Here is a 12,383-nt window from a genome sequence, read left to right on the forward strand (position 1 = left end):
GTATCTCTCCTGTCCCATACCAAGTTTCTCTGCCACCTTCATCCACTCATTTTAATGCGTTGTACGTTACTATCAAGTCACTTCTTTTCTTCAGTGATGGTTAAAATATTCTAAGAATTCTTCATAATTCTATCTAGTTTTATCAGTAGGGATAGAAACCAATTTGGTCTCCGCTTTTTTAATCATCTAAATGCTGTTTGTTTGTGTGTGTGTGTGTGTGTATTGGTAAATGCGTGCGCGTGAGTATTGTATGCACGCGCAACAAAACATTGCCACATGGCAATACGAAAGTACTAGATTCACATACTATTCTCGTACAGTAAACAATTTCATTTGACATAAAAAGAACATCTTACGGTTGGGAAGTGACTCACTTCTCAGCTCGGTTGTACCACGAAACTCAGAACGTTCTAGACAACACAGCTGTTCTGCCAGAATTACTAGACTTTTGCAACAATTTATTTGCAACGTCCACTTACTAGATAAAATTCTGCTGTCTGCCAAATGGGGCATGGTAATTTATTTATAATATATTTAGTATAGGTAAACATAATCTGGTTACGTCTGGTTATGCGAACACCTACTTGTTTTACGTAAGAGGCTACCCTCCCTTGTGGGCTGAGACTGCATACGACCGGACGTCGTTGTTGCCGCCTCAACCACGCCGAGCCGAGCCGGCGTCTGTCATGGAGAAACGTTACTTTTTCAATCGTGATCTTGCAGATGTTTTTTGTACACATATTTTATCGGACTTGTGTCAAGACGTGTTCAGGTTCGCTGAATGTTGCAGCCAATTTCTCTTGGCTTATTCTCTCTTTTTACTGTCTTAAATCTCTCACTTGAGATTTTCTGTAAACATTATGTTCCCATTACCTCTTCCACCTCTGATACTACAAGGATACTGAATATAGATGAAGGCACACAGTTTCAAACAGTGTCTACATTAATCCACTTGGAAATGAACGTAATTGCACTTAGGCCGACTAGCTGTCATAAATGTCACCACCCGATGTTGACACGCAGCTTGGCATAGCGGCTGGCAACTCGTCTCAATTAAAGGGAATGGAGGTGAGGTTTGGTTCTTTGATCTTTCGAGGTGTTGATGCATGGCCGTATGGGTTTTACCAACCGGTGAAGGGTTTTGAACTTTGTTATGAGTTTAATCGGGAGTTTGTGGAAATATTTCACTTATTCGGCGCTGAAATATACGAACATATCACACATAACCAAATAAACGGAAATTGTTGTAGTGATAAGGTTAAATTTTCCTTTCTATATCATTTACTCAATGTACATATCACCAGTTCTCAAATAAAGTGTAACTGTCAACATGCTATACATATTTTGCTCCTTATCCGCTCACTAATCTATCAGCATGGAATGTCATTATACTCGTAAACGACGAGCCTTCTTCGATATATATATATATATATATATATATATATATATATATATATGTGTATATGTATATATATGTATGTATATATAAATATATGTATATATATATGTATATATATATATATAATATAAATATATATATAATATACATATATATATACATATATATATATATATGGCAGCCACTAACGATTTTACTTTAGTGAGGGTATCTTGTATGATTTGAAGCTTAAAACCTGCAATTAACCTGCAATCGGAGGGGATCTTTTTGTATTTTTGTGCCTATCTTCAAGTGATTTTATTGTTGTGTATGAATAATAGTCTTTCCCATATTAGACCTGATATAAGATTATTTCTTTACAATCTTATGTACGTGCATGATCTTATATAAAAAATGGTCAGACCTGCTTATCACACGGGCAGTCTCAGAACTAATTCATACACAATCGCAATACGTGGCATCCCTAGGGTGAAATGCAAAAAGTGCGTTGAAGACTGGGGACTGGGGAGCGGTCGAACACAGCACGCAACCAGACATTGGAATGACGCGCTGAATGACGTGAGCAAAGCTTGAGAGCTGGTTGGATAAAACTGTGGCGTGCTATGACGTCATGAGCAGACGCGAAGTTGATTGGCTCATACCATATGGTCTTACATCGTAAGACTGGCTGGAACACTCGCCGTTGGAACCAGACCTGTTTCCTCTACATAAAACCCATCTCGGCCATTGTGACAGCCACTCAGCTTCATTGGTTGTTGCGCTAAGGTTGCGATAGTGTGTGTCGGTTAAACGTGGAGTATGGCAAACTAAAATAGGACATAAAGCCGTTAAAGGAACGTACAATATATTTGAACTCCAGCACAACTCTAGTGAAATTCATCGTGAGGAAATAACAACCGAAGGTAAGATTATTTTCATGCTAATTGGTGTAATCTAAATAGTACTAGTGTCGACTTCGCTAAGTTATAATGTAGAAGTGAACATTACGAGGTCATAGTACCAGTAAGTATTATATCCCCTGGAAACAGTCATTTTTGGTATTTTTATTTTCTAGAATCTGCACTCATAAAAGTAGATGTGCGTCTGCATTGTGAATCTACCAATTGTAGTGACGTGTTAAGTGCATTTGCAAAAGTAACTAAATAGGAACCACTGGTGAAATATCGATCACCGACTTTCAGGCAAAGATGCAACGTTTGAAGATATGCAGTGTAGATCGGCAATGCATAGACGCAGTAACTTACAAATACATATGATGGTGTAGTTAGTTATTAAGTTCGAGTGGTGGCTCGCATGTGTAGTAATGCTAGAGCAATCGACGATCTTTAGTGACATAAATCCGAAGTGTTCACATACAGATGGTGACAGCTGAATGTTTACCGGTAACTGTGCGGAGGTTTGCAACGTTCGGCTATCGGCGGTACACCGACAGTTGCTGTTCTGTCTTGCCATAGGTCAGCTTTGGCTAGTTGGTTTGCAAAATGCATTTCTATAAGTTTCCAGGTTCCTTATGTAATGTGTAAAACATACTAGGTTATCTGCAGGTGGATATGGATAATTCAAACGAATATGTGGGATCTGAAACCACCCTCCAATGCAAATAACGGCGGTATATCCTCTGAGCATACGGTCTATAATAGTCGACGCGGTTTGTGGTCTCGTGCCGACCCGCATTTTCGCAAGCATACGAGAATTTGCAGCTAAGCCATCAGTGGCAGGTCGATACACCTGGTAAGACGCATCACAATACGGAGAGGGGAGGCAGTTTATAGAGTGAGAATCGTACGCGATATAGATCGAAAACGTGAATTGTTAAGCCTGGTGGGAAAGTGACTTGCCACCCGGTGGGAAGTAAGTCGACCAATAGCGGAAGAGGTGCATCATTCCAATCGGGTGAGGCGAGAGGCACGTCATCGGGAGGGGGGCAATGAGTAGCGTGTCATCCAACCTGGGGTAGTGGTGCAACAGATGGGGTGAGTAGTATGCCAACCGATCTCCGATTGGGTGTAGTATCTAGTTTCTACCAGTTGGGTGGGGCGAGACACTGCTCTCCCGTGGGTGGGGCGAATGGCGCAGACATTCCTCTCCCTCCTGAGGTATTGCGAGTGGCATGCATCAACCCCCTCCCTCCATAGGTTAGGCCAGGTGGTATGTAACAACTCCATCCGCCTTGGGTGAAGTTAGTAGCTCGTCAAAACTTCTTCGGATGTTGTAAGTTGGAAGCAGTTCCCGGCTCCTATCTATTCATACGGTGAGGACCACCTCCATAGGGCGAGGAGCACTGTTCTTGTCTCCCAGTAGGAGGGGGGGGGAGCGCCGTTCCCGTCCCTTAGTAGGAGGGGGGGAGGGGAGGATTGCCGTTCTCGTCCTTCAGTAGAGAAAGGGGAGGAGCACCGTTCTTGTCCTTGTGGGGGGGGGGGGAGGAGCGACGTTCTTGTCCTTCTGTGGGGATGGGAAGGAGCACCATTCCCATCCCTCACTAAGAGGGGTAGGAGGTGGAGGAGTGCCATTTGTCCTTCAATAGGGAAGAAGTACTGATCCCGTCTTCAGTGGGATGGGGGAAGAGCAATTCCCCATTCAGTAATGTAGGGAGAGGGGTCACCTTCATAGTGGGAGGAGCATCTCCTCGAGCCCTCCATATATAAGGAAGTAATGCGTTGTTGTCCAGCTCCCTCGTAGGGTGTGAGGAAAGTTCCCACCTCCACTCGGGAGAGTAGCGCGTTCCTTCCGTACCCCGGTGAGCGAGTAGCGCGTTCCTTCCGTACCCCGGTGGGCGAGTAGCGGGTTCCTTCCCTGTCCCGGTGGGCGAGTAGCGGGTTCCTTCCGTACCCCGGTGGGCGAGTAGCGAGTTCCTTCCGTGCCCCGGTGGGCGAGTAGTGCGTTCCTTCCATGCCTCGGTGGGCGAGTAGCGCGTTTCTTCCGTGCCCCGGTGGGCGAGCAGCGCGTTCCTTCTATTAACTGGGGGGTGAGTATCTTTCCATCACCAAGTGGATGAATTTCTTCACGCTTTCCCATGATGAGGCGCAGGGCGCTTGCCATATCGTATCTGTTGGGGCGAGGGGCGCTTGCCATATCTCCTCTGTTGGGGCGAGGGGCGCTTGCCATATCTCCTCTGTTGGGGCGAGGGGCGCTTGCCATATCTCTTCTTATGGGGCGAGGGGCGCTTGCCATATCTCTTCTGATGGGGCGAGAGGCACTTGCCATATCTATTCTGATGGGGAGAGAGGCGCTTGCCATATCTCTTCTGATGGGGCGAGGGGCGCTTGCCATATCCCTTCTGATGGGGCGAGGGGCGCTTGCCATATCTCCTCTGATGGGGCGAGGGGCGCTTGCCATATCTCCTCTAATGGGGCGAGGGGCGCTTGCCATATCTCTTCTGATGGGGCGAGGGGCGCTTATCATATCTCTTCTGATGGGGCGAGGGCGCCTGGAATTTCTCATCTGATGGGGCGAGGGGCGCTTGGCATTTTTCATCTGATGGGGCGAGGGGCGCTTGGCATTTTTCATCTGATGGGGCGAGGGGCGCTTGGCATTTTTCATCTGATGGGGCGAGGGGCGCTTGGCATTTTTCATCTGATGGGGCGAGGGGCGCTTGTCATTTCTCCTCTGATGGAGTGAGGGGCGCTTGGCATTTCTCGTCTGATGAGGCGAGGGGCGCTTGCCATTTCTCGTCTGATGGGGCGAGGGGAGCTTGTCATTTTTCCTCTGATGGGGCGAGGAGCGCTTGTCATTTCTCCTCTGATGGGGTGAGGGGCGCTTGCCATTTCTCGTCTGATGGGGCGAGGGGCGCTTGGCATTTCTCGTCTGATGGGGCGAGGGGCGCTTGGCATTTCTCGTCTGATGGGGCGAGGGGCGCTTGGCATTTCTCGTCTGATGGGGCGAGGGGCGCTTGGCATTTCTCGTCTGATGGGGCGAGGGGAGCTTGTCATTTTTCCTCTGATGGGGCGAGGAGCGCTTGTCATTTCTCCTCTGATGGGGTGAGGGGCGCTTGCCATTTCTCGTCTGATGGGGCGAGGGGCGCTTGGCATTTCTCGTCTGATGGGGCGAGGGGCGCTTGGCATTTCTCGTCTGATGGGGCGAGGGGCGCTTGCCATTTCTCTGGGGGCGAAGAAAGCCCACCATCCATCCCGGGATGGAAAGTTGGAGGCGTGAAGGGTGCTTTCGGTTTCTGTTATCCATCCCATTGGACGAGATACGATAAAAGATCCAGGTAGCCTTTTTGTGGCCAAATAATTTTCGCTCGTGCTTAATGTTTGCTCTTGTGATTCTTCGAGTTGCGATAATTCCGGACACCGCAATTTTGTGGCCATTCTGCGGAGGTTTTTCGCAACTCTATATGAAGGAATTCTAATAGCATACTCGGTTCACTCCCTCGTGGGACGAGATGTGTGTTATATCATAGTATGGCCAGATGCTCAGTATGTGAGCACGTGGTGGGTAGCGTTGTATTCAGTATTGTCGGTAAACCTAATGCTATATCAGATGCATTCTTGCTCGCTAACAGTAGATTATGGGTAGAAAGAGTAGGGGTTATGTGGTATGTTTACATATAGATCCAGCATCCACCCTCTCCCCAGCCCATTTAGGACTGATGCTAAATGATCATCTGTGCCTCCTTAGTGTCCTGTGGCATACTTTCCACAAAACTGCAGACTTCAACGCACTCTTGTGTTCAAGACTAGGTACACCAGTGATAATATTACTTGGCTGCAAAATTAGATTTATCTTCGAGAGGTAGGTGTAAACTGAATTTATCAAAAATGGGGCTTGTAGAGTTTTGCAAGCGCTTTAAAACTGTCGGAACACTAGTCTTTTCTCGCTAGCATGCTACTTGCTTTTGGTACTTAGTTTGAGTAGAAACGACTTTGGTCACGATCTTTTGTTTTTCAAATTTCCAAATGTCAAATTTCTCTTGCGTCGTGTAGTGAGAAGCTGAATGACGAACTATGAAGTTAAACTTGTTCAAATTTTAGGAAACTTGTTTATGTTCTTACGGAAATCTAGAATACTGTAACAGAAGTAGTTTATACTGAAAGAAATTAGCAAAAGTAAGTAGCATGCTAGCCTTGAGTGCCGATAGGTGTCCGCTTCTTTGGCGCAATGAAAGTTAAGTAACACGTAGATCACTTGTTGATAGATATGCCGAAAAGTATAAAGAGGGAACAGGGTTTTCTTTAACATCCTCTCCGCAAACGTGAGCCCTGTTTGCTCGCGTCAGGCACTTCAACCAAATAGGAAAGGTGAGGAGGAGCCTGCGCTTAGCGCACTGCTTGCAGCTGGAAGTGATTAAGATAGACGTGCAAATTCAGTTGGCATACACGAGAGGAACCACAGAAAAATTGGATTAGCAGCGTGTGAACACGTCCAAACCCAGTTTCTCCAGTGATGGCAAAAGTCGTCTGGTGAAAATTTGTTTCCACATTGCCTGTTGCACTCTTGAAGCAGGTCGTCCGAAATTTGATGCAGATTCGATAAACACGTGTGATTTTAATTACAGGAAGATCTGCTTACGTTAATATGTACTTGTGTGCAATATCAGCACTGATACTTTTTCGGTACTTAAAAACGTGGACTGTATGGTTTGAAAAAAGGAGAATATGCATACGTACACACACACACAACACACACACACACACACACTCGTGGGCGGGGAGTTGGGTGTGCGCGCATGTAAGGTCACAACAGTACCCATAGATCGGTCATATGAGCTCTGAGCTCTCATCTGGGAGGGTAATAGCTGTCTATCACGAGTCAAACACGTGATCGAAGACTGGTGAATCACACACACACACACACACACACACACACACATATATATATATATATATATATATATATATATATATATATATATATATATTATGCATGTATAAACACATGCACAGGTGCATGCATACATGAATACATGCATACGTGAATACATGCATGCACATGTACTTGCGTGGATATATACATACGTACTGGCGTGCATGCATATATGCATACTTACTGGCGTGCATGCATATATGCATACTTACTGGCGTGCATGCATATATGCATACGTACTGGCGTGCATGCATATATGCATACGTACTGGCGTGCATGCATATATGCATATGTACTGGCGTGCATGTATATATGCATACGTACTGGCGTGCATGCATATATACATACGTACTGGCGTGCATGCATATATGCATACGTACTGGCGTGCATGCATATATGCATACGTACTGGCGTGCATGCATATATGTATATGTACTGGCGCGCATGTATATATGCATACGTTGTGGCGTGCATGCATATATGCATATGTACTGGCGTGCATGCATATATGCATACGTACTGGCGTGCATGCATATATGCATACGTACTGGCGTGCATGCATATATGCATACGTACTGGCGTGCATGCATATATGCATATGCACTGGCGTGCATGCATATATGCATATGTACTGGCGTGCATGCATATATGCATATGTACTGGCGTGCATGCATATATGCATATGTACTGGCGTGCATGCATATATGCATATGTACTGGCGTGCATGCATATATGCATACATACTGTACTTGCATGCATATATGCATACATCCTGTACTTGCATGCATATATGCATACATCCTGTACTTGCATGCATATATGCATACATCCTTTACTTGTATGCATATATACATACATCCTGTACTTGCATGCATATATGCATACATCCTGTACTTGCATGCATATATGCATACGTACTTGCGTGCATGCATCGGAGTTTGTGAATATGTCTAGCTGGGAAAGAAGACGGTTTTAGTTGAAATGGAGGAAGTGGAGTGGAGTGGAGGGTGTGGCAGAGTTGGGAATGGAGGAGGAGGGTGTGGCACCGGTTGGAATGGAAAGAACCAGCGAGCCTAAGGGTGTGTCGGAGTAGGATGAAAGTGGTTATGAAGATATGCAAAATAAATAAAGTCTTAGGCTGGCTCGGAAGATAATCTTTTCCTGTGCGTTTGAAATGCTTGGGCAAAAGATATTATTAACTACAAAATACTTCTGGGTTTGAAAAATGGACGAAGGGGTCAGTTTAGCTGAAGTTTTGATGTGTATTGCGGTGGAAAGGTTTGGGGTAATTGTGGAGGCGCGCGAATATTGTGTTAAGGTGGGAGTGGTAGAGAGGAAGGAGTGTTGGTGGGCAACTTTTTCCCTTTTTATCCCAGAACCGGGAAGTCTCGAGTTCAGTTCCCGCTGATCAGTTGACATCAGAGCTTAGGTGTGTGAGCTGGGTTCCGTAGTGTCATTAGTGATTATTTTGTTGAGCAAAGTTGGTATGTGAAATGATGATTGGGAAATGTTTTCCCCCAGTCTTAATTAAGGAAACTTAGCAATATACAATTAGTGTGCATGAGTTCGACTATTAATAGTCCTGCCTTAACCATTTTCTGTTAAAAATGGATACGAGAGAAAATGAAAATGCTTCTACGTGGCAATTCGAAATTCGTGTAAATGTTCGCCACAGGATCGTAAAGTACATTAATTTCCGTTGCATTTTACGACTGTCTGTTCTAAGTGCCGAAAGAGACGATATGGAATCACCGCAGCGAAAGGATTAAACTATTTTATTTCTTGCCTCATTTCCCTCTCTCCCCTCTTTTCCACATTTGTTATGTGTGCGCGTTTGCATATGTGTGTGCGTGTGATTCACCATGGTCTTTGACTCGTGATCGACAGCTATTTCCCTCCCGAAAGAGAGCTGATATATGACCGATCTATGGGTAATGCTGTGACCTTACACGCGCGCGCACACACACACACACACAACTCCCCACCCACGAGAGTTGGAGTAGCGACTCGCAGCGCAGATATACTGAAATTATTTCAGCTCTGGGCGGGATTCGAACTCGTACCGCTGTGGCCGCGGTTGCGATAGCTACCACTGTGCCGTTGAGTGTTTGCGCGCGCGCGTGCTTGTGCATGTTTGGTCGTTTTTAGTTTTGTTTGGTAGTTTATTTGGTCTTATTTGTTCACGTTTATGTAAGTGATTATTTGTTACACTAAGCTTTCCACGAGCTATGATGCAATTCTCTCCAGTTTTCACGTCCATTTCATTTCATTTCATTTCGCCTATTCTCCAACATTGAAGAAGTCAATTTATGGAGACGTGCAACGGGTAGTAGCCTATGTTCCTCTTCCTGTGATAGCGTAAAGTATTGAAAGCCAAGAATTACGACCATGTTTGGAACAATAGGGAGAATAACACTAACAGTTTGCACAGCAACCGTTACTGGTTGGCACCGGTACGTAACCTTGACGCCAATTGTTAAAATGTACAACGAGCTCTTTAGCCAACTTGGTGTGGAGAGGCTCTGCAGTCAGGTGGTCGCACGCGCGATAGTGGCGTGTTGTCCCCGGCCAGGTTGCAGCTGGACGATACAGCACAACCCCAACGGGCAGGAATTAATAACGGTTATGATTGAGCCGATGGGCACGGCTTGGGTGAGAGATCATTGATGGAAAGGGGGCTGGGTGGGTATATATGGTTATGCCGTATGTCTACTTATTAATTTTAGTTTTTTATTTTGCATGTTTAAACTCGGTGGTAATGGAGAAGTTTATTTCGATTTCCGAGCATAAATCATACATTCAGCCTTTCTTTAATATGCACCTAGCACCCAAAGCCTAAATCACTGGTGGAAGCGAAGTGCAAGCAGAATATGTGGATTGTTTAACCGATGACTGCAGTGTGCTCAAACAATTAGAACAGAGGGAGGAAAAGAAGACATATCCAAATGGGCACGTGGAAGCCCGTGTAACCCAATTTGTTTTGGATTACTATTTATTAGTATATTTACTGTATCAAAAATGTAATTGCCGATCTGGGCTGGTCTATATTTGACGGGCTGAAGATGGGAAAGGCAGGCACAGAGCGCCCATAAAAAAAATCTGAACAGACATCGAGACTTGTTGCAATCAATTGGTGGAAGGATTATGAAAGTTCTATATACAAGTTTCCAAGTTGAAGTAAAAATGGTGCTTATAAAAATATGCAGCAAAATGCTCTCTAAAAAAAATTCTATTGATGTATCGAGCTCGAAACTTCTTGTTTTGGAACAGGAAATTGCGCAAAAAGTAACTCGCTATTATAGGAAGTTTGCAATTAGTCGTCATATTACAAAGCTATCAGTAACCCAGGTTACTGATAGCTCAGCCGTAACGCGAACATGTGGGCTGCATACGGCGCGCCATCTTTGCATGAAGTCAATGATAAAATGTGTTTGTGTAAGTTGTATTTTCGTATTAGCAAAGGAAGTTCCAAGAACAGGTTCGCTAAGGAGTGAGGGGCGCCAAACAAGCCAATACCTCTGTCGCTAGCTTTCTCACAGAGCACAGACTGAAACTCGACAGCCGTTCATATCTCGCCAGTTTTTCAGTTGATTGTACATTTTAAGTCTGGGGATTCTTAGGCAACGAGGTGTGCTCAATGAAATGATTGGTTTCGTTTCTTCTGAAAGTACAGTGCTGTATTACGTCACTTAAAACCAGCGCTGTCTTTGAGAAAAACATTATACCGCAATGATGAAGTCGGAGATTAGAGGCAATGTTTAATTAATTAAGGAAGATCGAAACGGTTGGGATTGCTAAGATTAGCGATCCGCACTGTTCCTAAAAAAATATAAACAAACTTTGATATGACGTCATATGTTATAGCGCGGGAAAATCCCTTGCGGACAAACTAATCTGTAACCCTCACTACGCGAAAAATTGTGAATTTTCCACGTTTATAAGCCGTTTTGACAGAAACTGACTTAACTTTTCTACATGACTCGTTTGTACTTTGAAAATGTCAGCGATGGGTTCGAGTGTGTGGAAGGAAGGATTTTACCACAGAGAACGTAAAAAAAGACGTACATACATATACCAAGGCTTTTTACTCCTTACAAGGGGGTTAGCCAAAAAGAAAAAGGCATAAAATCATTCCCACCCATCCCATCCCTGAATACACTCCACACCCCTCCACCCTCCCTCTTATCTTAGCACCTCCTGAATGACGGGTCATCCCTGCACCTTGTCACTGCCCTGGGTCAGAAGCAGTGTCGCAAGAAAAAAGACGTACAAAAGAAAAAATGCAGTAAAAACGTCGTAGGTGAATCTGGGCCTACAAATGACCACCCATATCCAAACCTGTCCTTTAAGCCCAGGACAGGTTAGTCCACCAAACCCTGAAACCATACAATGTTGTTAAATTTAAACTCTATTTATTCATTCATTGCCAACTTCAGAGGCTTAAGCGGGGTCCATGGTGCGCCTCATGCAAGTCTGCATGTTGCCATGTAGCAGGTGGCAGTGTTGAAAGCTGACTAAAGTGTCCACACTGACTGGGCATGAGGAAAGAATGCAAATCTGTCATATGCAGTTCTTGTTTATATTATTGGATAACTCCTATCATTGAGTATTTTGAACCCCATAAATAAGTACTGCAAGGTAATAGGAATGTCGGAAAAGATTTTTAATCGGCGTTTTTTGGAGGGGGGCTGTAGTGGAGAATGGCACAACACCTAACCTCAAAACTTGCCAAAGTTTTGTCTGTGCTGGGAGCAGGTGAAAGCATAAAAATGTTTGCAGGTGTGTACAGATTTTCATACTGATCTTTTTTAAGGGCAAATGGGTAAATATGAAATAGTTTGCCAATTTCATAGATGCAGTTCTTGTATCATTGGATAGCTTGTGTGTGTGTATATATATATATATATATATATATATATATATAATATATATATATATATATATATATATATATAATATAAAGTAGATATACATGTATATTGTTTTAGACTCGGTGAAAAAACAAAAGGGCTAATGTATATAATTAGAAGAGTATGTAGAAATGTAAGTAATTCACTATTACTGTATTACAATCTTGCTTTTTCTTCCAGAAAACATGCCTGCATACACAGAAGTTGTACCTGTTGTACGACATGACTCTACTTCAGTAAGAACAGTTTGTTTTTGACAGTATTTACAG

At 44.1% G+C, this 12,383-nt stretch overlaps 1 protein-coding gene across 1 annotated transcript in view; it reads left to right on the forward strand.

Moving 5' to 3' along the window:
* Positions 1-2,083: 2,083 nt before the first annotated feature.
* The window catches only part of LOC143029840 (fatty acid synthase-like), a 36,031-nt gene continuing 25,731 nt past the window's right edge, over positions 2,084-12,383 (forward strand). The window contains exons 1-2 of the mRNA XM_076192937.1: positions 2,084-2,301; positions 12,295-12,350. Of these exons, the coding sequence (XP_076049052.1) occupies positions 12,300-12,350 (51 nt within the window). The 5' untranslated portion in view covers positions 2,084-2,301; positions 12,295-12,299. The remainder of the gene's footprint in view (positions 2,302-12,294; positions 12,351-12,383) is intronic.

Source organism: Oratosquilla oratoria, chromosome 11, assembly GCF_046742065.1.
Source record: "Oratosquilla oratoria isolate Oo_2021 chromosome 11, ASM4674206v1, whole genome shotgun sequence".
NCBI classification, from domain to species: domain Eukaryota; kingdom Metazoa; phylum Arthropoda; class Malacostraca; order Stomatopoda; family Squillidae; genus Oratosquilla; species Oratosquilla oratoria.